Source organism: Hakea prostrata, chromosome 8, assembly GCF_041222555.1.
Source record: "Hakea prostrata isolate BN-2017 chromosome 8, UWA_Hpros_2, whole genome shotgun sequence".
Lineage (NCBI taxonomy): Eukaryota > Viridiplantae > Streptophyta > Magnoliopsida > Proteales > Proteaceae > Hakea > Hakea prostrata.
Window position 1 is genome coordinate 16,340,343 of NC_142607.1, and position 18,431 is coordinate 16,358,773.

At 37.8% G+C, this 18,431-nt stretch overlaps 1 protein-coding gene across 1 annotated transcript in view; it reads left to right on the top strand.

Annotated features, from left to right (window-relative positions):
• Nucleotides 1-7,436, top strand: part of LOC149007278 (beta-adaptin-like protein A) — a 37,814-nt gene extending 30,378 nt beyond the window's left edge. The window contains exons 10-11 of the mRNA XM_089166077.1: nucleotides 3,758-4,219; nucleotides 6,576-7,436. Of these exons, the coding sequence (XP_089022203.1) occupies nucleotides 3,758-4,219; nucleotides 6,576-6,869 (756 nt within the window). The 3' untranslated portion in view covers nucleotides 6,870-7,436. The remainder of the gene's footprint in view (nucleotides 1-3,757; nucleotides 4,220-6,575) is intronic.
• The last annotated feature ends 10,995 nt before the right edge of the window (nucleotides 7,437-18,431 follow it).

Genomic DNA, 18,431 nt, shown 5'->3' on the forward strand with positions numbered 1-18,431 from the left:
TTTTGATTCAACACCATCACAGCAATATGGCATCTCATCTCTCACATACATTAATATGAAGCTCATACATCTACTATACATGTACATCTTTAGCAATATACATAATTTACAAAATAATTTTTAATTACAGAAAAAATAATAATAAGAAGAACCGAAAATTAATTTTGACACTACAAATTCATAAATCAACACTCTAAAGTAAACATAATTAAATTTGGAAGCAATCCAAGAAGATTTAAGGCATAAACAAAACAAAAATAAAAAATGAGGAAGTTGATTACTCACCGTGCTAGATTTGAGAAAATCCACAAATGGATGACCAAATCTAGTGTTTGAATGAAATGGAGTTCTAGAAATTAGGTGAAATGAGGGATGGAAAGCAAGAAAAATAAAAAAAATGTCGAAATCTAGGAGGCGATATGGGTCGAAATGGCGGAATGTCGAAATTTGTCGAAAAGGGTGATTTTTATAACCTGGGCAGTATCGTTTCGGTCAATACAAACCATTTTGTATTCTTGACCTTGTGTTTCATTTCATGTTTGAAAAATGCAGACATTTCAACCGAAATTTTGACAATTTCAGTCGAATTTTCCTCTATGATTATTCATATATTCATACATCAATGCATAGAGTTCAATACTCAAACAAGCCTGATATAATACACATGTTCATAGTTCAAATTATGCAGTTCAAATGATAATCCCATCAGAATTGAGGTTTGAAACACTCCATGCTAAGGACACTGTGTCGTCTTGCACTTCATCTTGTCTCTTGAATTGAGAGAGGGATGTCTCGCTAGATCTCTAGATTTTTTCTATGCTGCAAAAGCAGTCTCGACATCAGATATTACTTTTCTGTTTCATGAAGTAATCCACTTCTACTTTAAACATTGGTGAAAAATCTGATATTTTCTTCTCACAATCCTTATTTATCTTATATTGGCAAACAAGGGATAAGTTGATCTGTTGGCATACATTCTTGTCTTTTCACCACCTTGTTAGTAATTGTGTTTCATATTTTAATTGGTCTGGCCTTTGATGATTTTGATAAGCACAACACACAAGGAAACAACCTTCACTGGCAATGACTGTAAAATTTGGCTCTAATGTTTTCTTATTGTCTTGGTGCTGAAAAGTTGGCTGATTCTGATAAGAGGAGAGTCAGATGCTGAACTAGCATGGCCTTGAATAGGGAGTGAATTCTCTACCATCTGTTTACTGAGTGATTCTGTTGTTCGCAACCTAGAAGAGGGAAGTCTGTGATCCAGTGAGTGAAAGAGTGGAGGAAACTGGCCTGCTTGGAAGGTTTGATGAACATCGAAAGAATGCAAACTCACCTTAATTAAGGCTCATTGAAAAGCATCCTATTCCATTTGCTATATTTAGTTATGGTTCTGGTTTCAGTGGCAGAAAGGATTGAACAGACCCAAAGGAATTTCCTTTGGGATGACTGGAATGTTATATAGACTTCATATTGATGATTGGAGGGAGAATCTTGTTCCTTAGGAGAAAGGGAGGTTTGGAATTTAGATGCATTACTCCCATCACAGAACTTTATTGTCCAAATTAACTCCGGAGATTTGGTTCCGAAATCAATAGCTTATGGAGGAGGGTCATTGGTGTTAGATACGCTATTGCCAATGAATTGGGGGCACTTGACTTGAGAAGTTCCCATGGAACTGATCATTGGAAGGGCATTATGGTGGCAGCCAGTCTATTTAAACAAGTTACCTGACTATGCAGTCGTACTGAAAATTTATGTCAGTCCTGGTTCTAGATGATCAAGCAGCCATCTAACTTGCTTAAGTTGGTATATCAGCCCTAAATCACAATCAACCCTTGGTCTTTGTTCAATGTTAACTGCAACAAGATAGGTTGTTTTGCTCCTTATTGTCACAGGATTGTGTTACTACCAGTGTCATGGTGAATTTTGTCTTATGAAGGTTTTAGTATCACGATCCCTTTTTTGGAAGGCAAATTATCATTTTTTATTCAACTACTGAAGCTTATTTTCTTTTTCATTGAACCCTTTCTGGAAGTGGCATTATCATGGTTGTTCTGCCATAACCCATTCTGGAAATCCAGAACGAGAGAAACCCACCAAATGGGATTTTTGTCCAATAACGGTTTGTAGTAGCTTATTTAGTTATTTGGGGATATTTGTCATTGCATTTTATTTTCTTTTGGAGTTGGATACATGTAGGAGACTAGATTGAGTTGTTTCCCAGTTTCATGTTTCTTATTTATTTTCCAATGGTACTTGGTTGCATGTACACTAGTTTCTGTAGCTTGGAGCCAAGAGTTAGCTGTGTGTAGTTCCTTCCTGTCAGGTAAATCCTTCTTACCATTTGTTCTTCCTTCCATTTCCTTTCTCCTTTTTTCCCTTCAATTTCTTTCCCCAGCTCCCAGCACAACCCACGGCCAGACACATCTGAACTTCAGTCTCTCTAACCTGCTTTCTTTCTTTCTTTCTCTACGACTTCAGGACATCATCATTCATCTTCCAGGGTGGCTCTACATGCAAACTCTCGTCTTCCAAACCCAAACTCAGTTATTAGTTCTGTTCTGTCACGAGATCTTAGTTGCAGCAATTTCATTTCAATTGATCATTGATTCATTGACCTTTTCCAGAAGTTTCATGCCAATCCAAGGTCATTTTCTGTGGAGGACAGATTTGAATAAATCACCCTTCAGCCCTTATTTCCCAATTTATTTATGTTTGAGTACCACACCTTTAGCCCTTGATCACTTGCTTAAGAGGGTTCTGAACTTCCATATTTACAGTTTTGCCATCAAGCTCTTAAATTGGGTCATTTACTATTTGTCTGGGCCCATAGTTACTCCAAAGTAGGGATTTCTGATTTGGGATTGTATCATTTTTGAGTCCCCCCCCCCCCCCCCCCAAAAAAAAAAAAAAAAAAAATCCCACCCCATGATTACTTTATCCGTAAGAAATTATGTTCTTTCTGGTTATTTATAGAACTCACCACCATCATCTGTATCATCTGTAACAAGAGAAAAATGTCACAGTTCAGCTTATTAGAGAAAAAGGGGGAGGGGATGAAAGTCACATTTTGAATTTCCTGTATAAACAGTTTAAGTTATAGTCAGCATTTCTTGCATGTAGGATCGGTTTTCAGTGATTTCATCATGCATCACTATGTGGAACTTCTCGTGCTGCCGGTGCTCCCCCCCCTTTCTTGGCTCCGTAAAGAAATGTCTTTCAGCATTCAGTGACCAAAAACCTAGAGAACATTTCACTGGAAGAGTAATGATTCCTCTGATGCCATCTCTGTCTTGTGGTCATTTTGCCCCAATTGAACAAGAGGAATTATATCTTATCTGTCATCTTCATTTGTTTCAGCTAAAGCCCCAGAACGTTCCTTTTGGTTTTTGTGCCAAAAATGAAGCAAACTCTTCAGCTAAATTTACTGTTGTAATTTTTTTGGTTTTTGGCCATTTCAGTAAAAAGGTCGACTTTGGTGCTTTGGTCAAGTGCTTACCTGCTGAACACTTAGGTCATGGGTTCAAGTCCTGGAAACAGCCTCTTAGGAAACAGGGGCAAGGCTGGATAAATTTGATCCTCCCCAGACCCTGCTAAAAATGGGAACCTTGTGCACTAGGCACGGTCTTTCCTTTGTCATCATTAATCATATTCCAAGTGAACTTTCACTGCTTGTACATTTTTTTTCTTTGTCATTTAAGTGTTTGGAGCTGGAATGACTTCATGCCTAATTGAGAGTTTGAAAATGTTGCAGCCTTCTTATATGTTCACTGATAAAGAACACCGGGGGCCATTAGAGTTTTTGGAAGAACTTGGAAGTTTGTCTATAGGAGTCGAATCAGCTGATATTGTAAGTCCGGCACAGAGAGTTGAAGCAAGCGACAATGATTTACTGCTTAGCACTCCAGAGAAGGAAGAAAGTAGAGGTCCCAGTGGCAATGGCTTTTCATACAATGCACCTGTATACAATAGTTCTTCTGTTTCTATGACAGCTTCACAGACACAATTGGAACCTTCTCTCCAAAACCAAGCTCTACCAGTATATTCTCCACAGGCTGGTTTTGGTATCGATGATCTGCTTGGTTTAAGTCCTGCAGCTGTACCAGCACCTGGACCGGCTCCTTCACACCCTCCTTTGAAGCTTAATGCAAGAACTGTCTTAGATCCAGGCACTTTCCAGCGAAAATGGGCCCAACTTTCAGTATCTCTGCAACAGGTTCCTTTATAATTTATATAATTGATTGTCTTTATTTTTGTTTGTCATTAAATTCGCATGACCATGCTTGGTACCTAGCCTTCTGTGCAGTGATTGTTACTCGGAAGTTACCATTGTTTCTTTCTTTTGTACTTGCAGTGAACATGATAATAGGTTAAACTGGTCAGAATATAAGAGAAACAAATAACTTAATGGCTAGCAATAGGATGGGGCTGGAATCAAGTTGAGTAGGGTTTATGTCCTGCTGAATGAGTGCTTCAAAGATGGAACGGATGCAATGGATTGCTCTGGAGGAAATTTCATGAAATGAAGTAGAAATTAGTAGATGTGAAGAGAAATCAAATATCTCCAGACCCAGACTTCAGATGGCATCTAAAGTCAAGTCAGGAAAAACTTAGAATGACACCCTCAAAACATGCCAACCATTGTTGGATGGCCAGAAATCTGATGTAGAATAGGGTTTTGCTGGGATTGCTGGGGACTAACTTTGCTAGTATTCTGCAGATATTGCAATTCCCAGAGAGGTGAAATGAATTGGATAAAATAAAATAAACAAATCTAGAAGAAGGCTACAATTGGAGACCAATACCTTCACAGAAGCTGGTAGGACACTAGAAAGAAGAACAAGAAGAACAAAAAAAGGTTTGAAAAGAAGATGAACAGATAAGGGCCTCTCCATCATGGTCTCTTGCCTCACCTGCCCCAACTGATTCACTCAGCAAACACACTCAAGCTGAGGAATAGGGAAGGGCCTCTCATTCATGGTCTCTCATTCAAGCTTTTTTTTTTTTTTTTTTTTTTTTTGTTTTTTTTTTTTTTTCCAATAACCAAAATGATGGGGTGAGAAGCTAATGCAAAGTCAATGATTTACAAATTTTGTAGCCTATAGTCAAGTCAGCTATAAAAAGAAATAGAAACCCAACCAAATATAAACTCCTTAGTCAAAAATCTACTTCCCAAAGCTTAAAATAGAAACTACATACTGTAATATCTTCTTGGCAACTAAAAGAAAATGTCGAAGTAGGGACTAGATTAGTCAAAGATCCCTTACGATCTTGCTACTCCTACACTTCCACGTAATCTTGTTGTGGGCACAGGCAGATCTTCTAATAGTCTTCAAGAGCAGGGACGAACCTCTGCATCACTCAACATCCGAAGCTGGGGACCTCACAGAATCTGGAAATCCTCCACATGACACTGGTGTTCGGTGGCTATTTTGGACAGGAGATAGCTGGAACAATGAGCTTAAAATGATTAACATATGCTTCCATAACTGAAACTAAACAGTGCCATGACCATTATTTACATGGACAGTAACATATGAACATTTTTCCTCCATGAAATCCACAACTGAGGAATGAAGATAATTTGGATCTAGTGTACTTCATTGCTTTTGAAACACTGTAAAACATGAGCACAGCAGTACCAGTGCAAGAAATCAAACTGAGAAAAAAAAAGAAGTACAGAAAGAAAAGGAGAGGAGAAAATCTACTAGAACCAGAACTCACAGTTTAACTAAATAGGGAAATTGTGTGCAGTTCGATATTTTGTAATAGAAGTCTTGGAAATTTAAGGACAGAATAACAAGAAAGAACACAATATAAATGTTAAGAGAAAAATAGCCCCTATACTACCATAATCTTCTTCAAGCGGGAGGATAAATATGAACCATGCTCAGGGTGGGACAATACTTTCTAATATAATGGCAATCCATCTCGATGTGGTTAGTCCCTTCTTGAAACATAGGATTGTTGCAATACATATGTAACTCCTTTAATATAGATCAATCTATAGTCTTCAACTTATGTTGAAGAGTTGATGTTCAGGCCAACCTAATTTAATGTGCTTGAATGATGTCAAGATTACTTTGAATGATTATATCTGTAGGCATCTAAATTAATAAATATTTTTACTGTATTCTTGGGTTATAGAAATGTGTTATCATATTAAGATTTAAGAAAATTTTAGATTTGAGAAAGGCCCAGCATTTGAAGTTGAAAATTGCACTTGTTGACGAAATCCAGTTTATATTCTTCCAACTGTTGCATTGATTTCTTATCCTTTTAGGATGGGGAACTTACAGAACTGTGGGGTTGATTTCAACTGTAAATTTTCTGTAGTCAAAAGTAGTCCCTGCTTTTTCTCTCTGACCAAAACAGTATCATCAGCAAAACGCATACACCTGAGAACCTCATTTTGAATGTAGTTGAGTAAATCATCAATTTTTAGTGCAAATAAATGAGGGCTTAAAATTCCTTGGACAGCCAATGTATCACCACCATTAAATTGTTGAAACTTTGAGGCAGTTCTTTCATAATCCACTCAATCTTATACGTAAAATTTATGACCTGTGCAGGAATGCTCCATAAGCCCTCAAGGAACCGCAGCATTGACAACACCCCAAGTCCTCCTCCGACACATGCAGAGCCATTCCATCCATTGCATTGCCTCAGGTGGTCAATCTCCAAACTTCAAGTTTTTCTTTTATGCACAAAAAGCAGAGGAACCAACGGCGTTCTATCTGGTGGAGTGTCTCATAAATACATCATCATCAAAGGCACAGATAAAGGTCAAAGCTGAGGATCAGAGCGCATCCGAAGCTTTTAGTGCTTTGTTCCAGTCAGCCTTATCTGAATTTGGTATGTCGTAAGGATTCTATTGTTTACATTTTTCCTCTCCAACTTTCTCCTCCCTTTTTCTTGGCTGGGTGGAGAGTATAAACACTCTTGCTGGGCTTATTTAGTTTTGCCAATCTTGTCTGATGTAATTGCTTTCTATTGACGAACTCTTGTTCTTCTTTAACTGAATATGAGAAGAGAAAACAGATACTGTTTATTTCTGTAGTCATAAGTTAGTGTAGATGTGAAGAGGTATGAGAAGAGGAAAAATAATATATGTGTATTTCTGTAGTTATAAATCAATGTAGATGTCATATCATATATGTAAAATTTTGTGTTCCTATCATTCTTGCTGTCTTCTTAAATGTGAAAAGTTTTTCCTTGCTATTTGTTTGAAGGATTGATTGCAGAGATTTCCTTTACCTTTGGTTGGGCATAACAACCGTGATACATATCTGAATGTGTTCATAGACTGGCTTTCCAAACTTTCACCCCATGTAATATCCTTATCCATATTGAAATTGTTCTTGTGTGAGGAGACAACCGGGCTGATCCGCTCTTGCATCACTGTAGAACCTTGCAGACAGCATAGTTAATTAGTTGTGTTCTTGAGTTGGGTTTACATATATACCCATGACTAACTCGGTCTTAACATTTTGTTTGCCAAATCTTACTTGGTTTTATGATTTGGTCCCCCTTTTTTCTTTTGAATGAAAAAAACTTTTGAGGTTGTTGGTTTCTACAGGCTCATGGTTGGCAGTTTGAACTATTGTATTGCGTCGCCCAATGTATAGGATGCATCTTTGCAAAATTATTTCTTCTAATCATTTCTTACTATTGTATCTCAATAAGTATGAGCAGTAGAGTCATGATTAATCTTTTTGATATAATGTACTTATCCCAATTCTCAGTACTCTTTTTCAATAAATGTAGATATTAGATTATACTGAACTTCTCATTTGTGCTCTGCTAAATTAACCTTTTCAATTGCTTGAACTCCTGGAGGAGCACCGGCATCAGTGCCATTGAACTTTACCACAGATAATGATGCAAAATTCTCAAATAAAGTTAGAAGGAAATGTCTGAGTAAAATGACTAGGAAAAGAAAAGAGGTTGTGGCCTTGGTTTTCAATCAGGAAAGATGTATATTGCTGCTTGGGCAACTAAAGTTAGATGTAAAAGGAATGCTGCTTCAGTTGAACACTTCCTTCTCCTTTTTTTTTTTTGGGGGGGGGGGAGTGTGTAAACCAGTTGAACGCATCATACAGTGGAAGCAATCAGAACTGAATATGAAAACATGCAGAGACACCATGTTGAAGATAGAATCTCTTTCTCCAACTTATTTTAGAAAATCTTTGACAAGGCAAGATGGGTATTTCGAACTAAATACATGGAGATAAGTCTGAGACTGAGGAGCAACGTTCCAGCCTTGAGTTAAAAACTGAACTCTCGAGATTCGGTTTTGTTGCAGGCGTAAAATACAGAAATCTATATGGTTAATTAAATGATCATCAACGGGTTGCTTAGTTGAAGATGACTAATGCCTCTTAGTAAAGAAGTCATGGGTTTTCTGGTGGTATATTGTATATGTAATAGTCTCTCATTCCCAATATATATAAAATTACTAGTTTAAAAAAGTAATAATAATAAGAGCAAATTATATGGCACCCACCATAAAGGGGGTAAAACTCTTGACCACCAGCTGTTAGCTCTTTAATTACATGGCATCCACATTCAAAATTACAAATTACATACAGTTACATTTTCAGTTAAGTCGACGTATAAAATGACCAAAATATCTTTACTTGCATTCAACTCATTTAAAATGACCGATCTATCCTAATTTTAATTCTCTCACAACCAACCCTCAGGTGGGTGCCCATCTTCTACCTATACCTCACTGGACCACCGTGACTGAAAACTGTCCATGCCGGAATATCCTCTCTGGTAACTATTGATGAATTGCTCACCATGAGCAGTTCTAACTACTCGCGGCCGGGGCTACGGCCCCTAAAATTTTTTTGAATTCTCCTATAATCTCCTTATTTCTCTAACTTCACATGTGAAATACTACTATTTGCCCCCCAAATTAAAAATAAAAGTTAAAGATAAAGATGATGGTATAGATGTCATTCTTAATGATTATTTAATGGTTACCATTAAACCCCTAGTTTTAAGAAATAAAATGTCAAATCCTAATTAAAAGCTAACTCATAATCCATAAAATTTTCCCTAGTAATTCTCTCATATTTTCAATCCTATTTATTTTCTCATCAATTTCCTCTTTTATTCCCTATACTCCTCTCTCTCTCTCTCTCTCTCTCTCTCTCTCTCTCTCTCTCTCTCTCTCTCATTCTCAAATTATTCCTTTCTCTCTCACTCACGATTTTTCTAGTATTATTTTCAGAAAGCATAATTGAATTTTTTTTCTATTTTTTATTTCTTTGTTCTTTCTTTTTCCTAAAATTTCAATTCAACTAATTTTATTAAATCTAATTGTAATCATTTAATTTTATTTTTGAATCCCTAAACTCTCTCCTAAAGTTTGGATTCCTACTAATAGCAATTTAAATTTTAAGTTTTATTACTTGCATGTTTAGAATTTCAGCATTAATATTATTAGATCTAATAATCATAATCATTGATATTTTTTTTAACTTAATTTATGAAAATTGCTATTTTCCCATATTTATTTAATAAACTTCAAATCTATCTGTTTTCCTACAATTTCTCCCACCTTTTTCTTTCATGATTTTTTAAAGTCTTTTTTCACAATTTTAGTCCCTCTACTTTATTATATATATATATATATATATATATATATATTTATTTATTTATAATTTACTTATACTTATAGTTGTGTTATCTATATTTTAGTCCTCTTATTAATTTACCTAAATTTTTAATGGGAAGACCATATGTATGGTGAAAAGACATTTGGGCCTGTTTGGTTACTCTAAAGATTTCAAATCTATGGAGTCACAATTCATAAAATTAACTGTTTGGTTGTGGAATAAAATATGTGGATTCATCCTAAAAAATTATTTGGTCGATGTGATTTTTGTGAATTCGCAAATATTTAACGCTTTTATAGTAGTAATGAAATCTCTGGATTTCACCTCATACCCATAAATCTATAGATCCACATTTTTAATGTAAAAAGATGAATCTCTGGATTTCATTAATCCAGAGATTTTTCACAACCGAATGGGTATAAATCTCAGATTCATTTATCCAGAGATTTCAAATCTCTGGATTCATGTAACCAAACAGGCCCTTATTAGTGATCGTTCGATGGAGAGGTGATCCAGATTCATTATTCGCCCCCTCCCAATATTCAATCCTGACTCCGCCCCTCCTACTTCCTCTGATAATATGTAGATTCAATAAATAACACCTTAGATGCTTGAGATATCAATCGTTCGTTAGGTACTATAGCCCTCAGATGTGTCATCCTTCTCCTTGATGAACATCTGTTAATTTCCCATCATTCATACGACGTGCTTCCTGAAACAACAGAGGACACCTCGACTCCTCATGACCCAAAAGGCCACAAATCTCACTATACAGAGGAAGTCGTTCATAGTGAAGAGAGACTGTGATTTTCCTGGATTTTTAACCCGTTAACCCATGATTTCAGGACCGTGAACCCTCACGTCGGCAACAATTGTGGACCATTCGAGTCGAGCCCGAAGATTCTAAAGAGGACCTAATGATTGTGGATGGCCCTAGTGATGATTTGACAACTCTCATAGAGTTTAAGAAAAGAGAGAAGATTAATCACGATGGTATTAAAAGACGATTTTTTGGCACGTCCGTAGATCGGCGATGGAGAGTCCGATTGACGAGATTAAGGTATCCAAACGAAGATCTTCGAAAGACCTTTCCATAAAACCAAAAATCAATGAAATTGGAGTCCGTTTAGGGGTCGAACCATGGACCGATTGGTTGGACAGGTCAACCGCCCCAACCCTTGTCCCTCTTTCTACTCCGGGACAGAATCAGGATTCTGAGTTTTTAAATCCTATTTTATGTTTTAACTCATCTCTAAATGCATTTTTTATGCTAGAATGAGGTTGAAGTTGTGGGAAGAAGAGAAACCAAGGAGAAAAGTGGATCTCAACCAATTGAAGGCCTTTGTGACTCGGATCATTGCGGGAAAGTTAGGAAATGTTAGGATTCTTGAACCCTCTCTTTAGACATAGTTTTGTGGGAAATTCCCTTCTCTCTTTTGTTGAGATTGTGGTAGTGGGAGCATGTTAGGTTCTTTGAACATTCTTGAATTACCTTGTTAAGGTTGCTCTTTTGTATATGAGATAATGGTGCGAACCCCTGCGAAAGATTTTACATTTTGACTCTCTGAGTCGCCCATGGGAGATTCAAGAGAGCCAATTTGGGGCTTTTTGATATAGACCGAATTGGATTAAATTAAAGGTACCCTTAGGATCCTTTTACTGCCAATTAGACTTTCTCAGAGTTTCGTTTTGTTTCGACTTCGAATAGGTGGCAAAATAATAACATTTCCCCGAATTAGGTTAAAACGACGAGTTAGAACCTAGTTTTCAGTTTGGGTTTTTGTGGGAAGATTTTGAGATATTTTCTAAACCCAAATTAACTTCTACTTTATTTTTATTAATCCTCTTGCATGAATAGATTTAATTATCTTTTAGTCACCTTCTTGTGGGAGTGAATTTTGAACTTTGAAGCAAAGAATCCAAGTGAAAGGTGAGGAATGACTAACCATCTTTTGCATAATTTAATTGTTGCTACTTTAGTTTCCATTGATGATATCAATTGCTGTAAATCTCTATTTACCATGATATGCTTGTGTGTGACTTTGCGCGAAAGTAAGGTGAAGCTATTTGTTTTGATATTGCTCTTTACATTTGAATCTTATATTATTGTTATGAAAGTGGTAGGGTTATGTATGAGAAGAAAGAGGATAAATGTTATTATTCTCCTTACCTTGTGTTTTCTACTAGGGTTGTGGGTTCACCCATTACCCTAGTGACCTATGTGGTGGCATTAAACCCAAATGCATGATTGATAGGTGTCTAGAAGTGTTGGGCTAGGAATCCCTATGAGTACTACTACCCTTCCAAGTAGGGGTATTGAAGCCGTTAACCTGTGATGCTAATGGATGGGTCCCGTATGTCGAACATGTCCATTATCATCATAGAGAGGTAGGGTTGCATATAATAGATAAGGGCTCCTGGGCGCTCAAGACTAGTAACCAACCCGTGAGAGGACATGGAGAGCCTCCTGTCCATCATATGTGGATGACTGCTGAGTTAAGGAATGGGGTCCAATAGATACCTCACGTTAAGGATTCCATTCATAGGTGGGAAGGTATTGAACCAAAAGGGCACTAGGCATGAGCGGAGCTAGGCATGAGCGGAGATATACGGATCATATGTAGTACGAGACTGTATGACCTTGCACTGGGCTTAGGTTTATCCTTGACACACGTCAAATCTCATACCAAACGGTGATGTGAAAAAGTGGTGACCTTTACCCTAACCACGGTTCGAAAGGACTTTACCCAACAATCGCAGAGAATCCAATAGACGCCTCTTGTTGAGGGAGAGTGACTGAGACTGCCTAGAGGAGATTGGTGTTTATACTTAAAGCGTGTCTGCCATAGAGACTACATGATAGAGTTAGGAATATCATCATCATGTCATCATGCATCTACTTATTTATATTATAAATTCTTAGTTATCTATAGGATTGTGAATTGGAAAGTGGATGAATGTATGAAATGGATATTAGTTACCCTCACTGAGTTCTATGAACTCATTCCTTTGTTTTTATTTGTTCTTTAGACTTCTCTACAGGTTATGAGGACCTCACTTTCGTTAAGGATCTTTTGTCAAGTGGTTACTAGGAGGGCGTAATCGGAGAAGAAGTGGAAGCACATGATGCTTCTTGTTCGTGTCAAGATTTCTCCTATGAAGTTACATTTCCTTAGAGTTTTCCTTGGATTATATTCCGTTGCAGACTTTAGACATTCTTTTTTTCCTTAGAACTAGTTTTTGAATGGAAATTTTGGACAACTGTAATTCTTTTATTTCAGATTTGATAATTAAATATTTGAACTTGATTTATTTCTTGTCCATTTAATTATACTATATCATGTGTTGTATGGAATTGTCACTTAACCTAGATCTTGCGGTGTATCACCCCCACGGGTATTCGGGTATAATTGGATCTAGCTGGGTGGGGTGTGACAAAGACTACCAGTGTACTCCTAGAACGATGCTTCATTGACATAGTAGCTTTCAAAGGTTTCTTCACATTAAGCTTAACCCTGCTCCTGAGATACTGAACCTTGGTTCCACATTGAAGACCATTTATCACCATTAACTTCGGTGGTTCTCCAACCATTTCACCCCTTTGATAACCAAAATCCAAAGAAAGCAGGTCAAGAGGAACATCATGTATCTGAACCCACATCTCCACCGAGTCAAATAGCCACAACTCATCCTCTCTCCACGGTTTCAGAATGATTAGATTTCCAACTACCGCCCATGGGTCTTCCTTCAAAACTTTATGAATGTCCTGTGGATGTTGAAAACAAAAAGAACACAAATGGTCCTCAAGAGTTGTTACCTCAACCTCCATCCGAGTATTACATGCCTTCGGTAACGCTTCTGCTTGCTTCTGATATTGTCTTCCTGCTAAAACTTTTTTCATCAAAGAGAGAGAGAGGATTTTCCGGCAGAGACAGTTCCGGCGGTGGTGGGCCGGTGAGGTATAGGTAGAAGATGGAAGAATCCCTTCACCCTAAGGGTTGAATTGTCACACCCCACCGGCCGGTCTCGGTTATGCCCGACAACCCGTGGGTGCGATCCATCACAGGATCCGCGGTCTTACCATCAATACTAATAAATGCAAGAAATTGATAATCAAGAGCAAGAGTAAGTTCAAATAATTAATCAAAAGGATTACAGGAGTCCAAATACTCCAAAGACTGAATCAAAGAAAAGAATCAAATGAAAATAATCAAGTTTCAAAAGTTATCGAGTTCAGCGGAAGCAATAAAATAAACTAAATTAGTTTCTTTCCAATAGCTTTCTCTAAAACTATAGTCTTCTCTTCTAAAACAACAAGAAAGGGGGTTTTCCAGTTCTTCTCCAAGGAGTTCTCAAAATGCCTGGCAATCTGCCTTCTTCGGCCATCAATGGGTGCTATAAGCGCACTCCAAGCATCCGCAGGAGGCTTCATGTGATACATCTCCGTCTCCCACTGACGATACCACATCTTCTTCATAGATGATGTTGTACTCAATCGATACCTCTCCTGATTCTGTCGCACTACCATCTGTATAATATAATGTAACATACAAAGAAAGGAATGAGTTTTGACGAACTCAGTAAGGATAACACATTTATCATATATATGACAACATATCTAGATAAACATATATGAAATGAATGATATGCAAAAGTATGAATGCTGCTAAGATCTAACTATGCAAGTCTCTAGATAGTTGACATGCTTTAAGATATAACACTAGCCCTCCTCTGGGTAGGTCTAGTCACTCTGATCCCTCACGGACTGGCTACCTCTGTTGGGATCCCTAGTAAAGGGGTTCAGTCCTCATTAGTCAATCATGGCTGGGGTTTAAGTCAACACTCTCTTACCATGACCATTGGCATGAGTATTGGCGCACGTCGGGGTTTCTAATAATCCAATGCAAGGTCATACAGTAACATACTACATGAAGTCCAGATACTTCCCCTATGGCACCAACCAACTCGGTTCCTTATCCTTCTCTACCTAGGAATGAGAATCCTCACGAATTGGCTACTACTGTTGGACCCTATCCCCTAACTCTATAGTCATCCACATATTGTTGGGGTGGATGCTCTCATGACCCCTCACAACTCCCTGGCTGCTCCTTGGATGTCCATGAGCCCAAACCCTAACATATGCAATCCTACCATTGTATGATCAATAGTGGACCATTGAGTCTCCGCATGGACTGGTTACTGCTGTAGGATGAAACAGAGTCATATCACCATTATCACGGGTCATTCGGTTTCAATTCCCCTACCGAAAAGGTAGTAGCTTGTTAGGGTTTCTAGCCATGCAATCTAGACTTCCTAGGTATGTCATCCAGCAGTCATGATAGTGCTGGAGGCATCAGTGAGCATGTGTCCCATACCATAGTCCTCTGATATCTCAAGCAATGGATACCCAATTGGATACCCTTCCATCACAACTACATCACATCATTCCACCATCATAACATCATCATTCATTCAATATCATAAAGTGATAAAGTGTATAAGAATATCATATACAACATACATTCATCATTAATTCAATGACTTTTACAACTGTAGCAAGTTACAAGAATAATGAAGAGTGTAAGAAATATATCATTTGTCATATAGCATGTCATTACATATAAATAAGAAAGTAGATCATTACCTGTAAATATGTAAAAGCTTATCAGAATGCAATTAAACTTCACCCACAACACTTCCAATAAAGTTAGAGAACACATTGAAGACATGAGTCAAATCAGAGCAAGCACAAACTTCACATAGCTACTGTGACCCAGCCGGTCGCTTGGGTCAAGCGATCGCCATAAGCGACCGCCCCTATTACAAACAGTGTGCAAGTCCGAAATTCTTACTTTCAATAATCCAATTTCAATATGATTTTAGGATGATTTAAGTTCGAATTTCATTCTTAAGAAGTCTATAACAAAGGTGTGAATCAACAACCTAAAATTCTAAAGATTCTTAATTCAATTCATCTCCTTTGTCTCGGCAGGGAAGGAATGGGAAATCGTCATATTAGATCCTTCCTTTATTTGAATGCAGGGATCTGTTTTCGGACATGATCTTCTCAAATTCATTGATAATGAATAGAACAAATACAATTTAGTCACTACCAACAAAAAGGGAATAGATCTACACCATTCCAAAAGATGAGGGAAGAGAATGGAGTGAATGGAGATTACTTACCTCTTCTAGATTCGCAAAACAGACAGGGGAATGGTTCCACTTCGCAAACCACACTTTTCTCACCTTCCAGCATGTGTTCTTGCCTCCTAACCGTCTTCAGTAGCAATCTCGAGTAAAATAATGAGTAAAAAGGTCGGGGTTTGCTTTATATAGGGAACATGGGGCAAATTAGGGCAAAACTATGTAAGCGGACCATAGCGGTCGCTTGCGGCGGTTGATTGGCCAATCAACCGCCTTAAGCAACCGCCCCCAAGTACTGAATACTTTCAGTACTTGGGTGCTTTGCTCAAGGGGTTGATCTCCAACTTAAACCTAACCCTAAACAACATGTGGGGGAGGTCTTACCTTCAATCCGGATATCTTCAAACACCTCTTTACTTTGATTGGAATTCCATTCTCCCAGAGAAGGAAGTTCTTCCTTAAGAGAATCTAGATCAATGGATTCAGAATATGGATCATGGACTTCAATCCAGATACTCCACAACTTATTCCAGATTGACCTTCGGGTTATCGGACCTGAAATACAGATTCCGGGTAAGAAACACGAGGGTTGTTACATGAATAGTGGGTTAATTACTAATTAAAATTTAACTTTTTGTTCCTTAAATATAGGGGTTTAATGGTTACCGTTGGATAATGATTAACAATGACATCTTACCCGTCATATTTATTTAAAAATTATTTTTAATATTAGGGACGGCCAAATTGTGGTATTTTACATGTGGAGTGAGAAAAATAATAACAGAAATAATCAATTTTTTTTTTAAAAATTTGGGGGGGGGGGGGGGGAATGGCCCCCTTGGCCGCTATGTGGCTCCGCCATTGATCCCCGGGTCCCTAGTATTGGGTCATCGTATATATCTAGTCCCCTCCCTCGCTCACACCAAACACTCATCATGCCCACTTCTGATTGATTGGAATAGGAAACAACAGAAGGACCCCTCCTTAGAAGCATCTTCTCTCCTCAAGAGGTTTTGGCCATACAAAGTCTACCTATTTTATCTTTGCACACACCCAATGAATGGATTTGGAATTCATAGAGCATGACAAATTTAATGTAAAGTCAACCTATTATATGTTTCACAACTCTTCAATGCAAGGAACCTCTCTAACATCCACATCCTCCCAACCCACTGGGCTAAGATTAATTTGGATACCTCTTCAAAATTAGAATATTCATTTGGCGAGTTGCCCATACTGCCAGTTGACTCTTTATGCCATAGATTTTGGTTAGGGAACCCTAAAAAAAAAAAAAAAAAAAAAAAAAAAAACAGTTGTCATTAACTTCTTGGGATAAATTTTGTATTCTAAAACATTTAGGAGGTCTGGGTTTAAAAAAAATTGAGGATATCAACAAAGCCCTGCTACTAAAACAAGGTTGGAAACTTCTTAAAGAGCCCACTTCTTAAAGAGCCCACATCCCTTTGGGCTACCACTCTTAAGGCCAAATACTTTCCCAATTTGAGTTTGTTCAATCCCAAAGTCAAACTCAAAAGTGGATCTTGGTCTTGGCAAAGCCTGTACAACATCACCTCGGATTTGAAGAATATGATCTCCCGACAGGTAGGGAATGGCACCAATACTTCCTTCTGGTATGATCCCTGGCTCCCTGACGCCAGGAATGTAACTGAGAAGTACCCTCAATCAAACATTTGGTCACACAACACCATAGTCGCTGAAATGTCACAATACATTTCAGTGAATCGTGAGTATCTCTCAAACTTTAACCTTCCTCAATTCCAAATATCTCATTTAAATCTCAATCTTTCACATGACACCTGACTATCACGCATATCTACCAATGGTGAATTCTCTTCTAAATTGAGAGGTAAGGCATTGATATAACAAAAATTTGCTACAATGCCCAATGAGTTCACCCAATGGTGGAAACTGTTCTGGAACTACCACTACATCCCAAAGTCAAATCTTTCTTTTGGCGTCTACTGAATGCAGGGCTACCAGTTAGAGCTATACTATCTCAATGGATGGAAATGCACGATCTTTGTGAACTGTGTGGAGATAAGACAGAGACTCTTTGGCATGTCTTCATCTCATGCGAATGGACCTAGAGAATCTGGGTGGTAGGACCTCTTGGATTGCGAATGGAACACCTAGCCCAAATATCTATTTTGCACTTGTGGAATGAGTTCCTAGTTGATTTCCAATTGGACAAGCATAAAAATCATTGGTTCTTTTCCGCCTTTGTGACTACCTGTTATTTTATATAAGAAGAGAGAAATAATGTAACAATAAAAGAAGCTTAAGCCCAATCCCCATAAGATAATAAAAAATATTAACAAATGGCTTCTGGAGATGAACATAACACCCTTCATGGACAAAAACCCAAATAATATATTGCACAACCCACAACATGAGTATAAAATGCTAAATACTTACTCTCCTATATTATTATGTGCAGGAGTATATAACGAAGCTCTAAAGATAACAGGATGGAGTGTGGAACTTATGGAGCATGGCAAATTTGTTTTTACTAAGGCAGGGTAGTTGGAAAGAAGCAACTTGCTGGAAGCGTTAATGAGGGCAATGAAGGAAGGCATAAAGTACACAAACACAAGCACAAACCGCATCAAAGAAGTATGGGTTAATGATGTG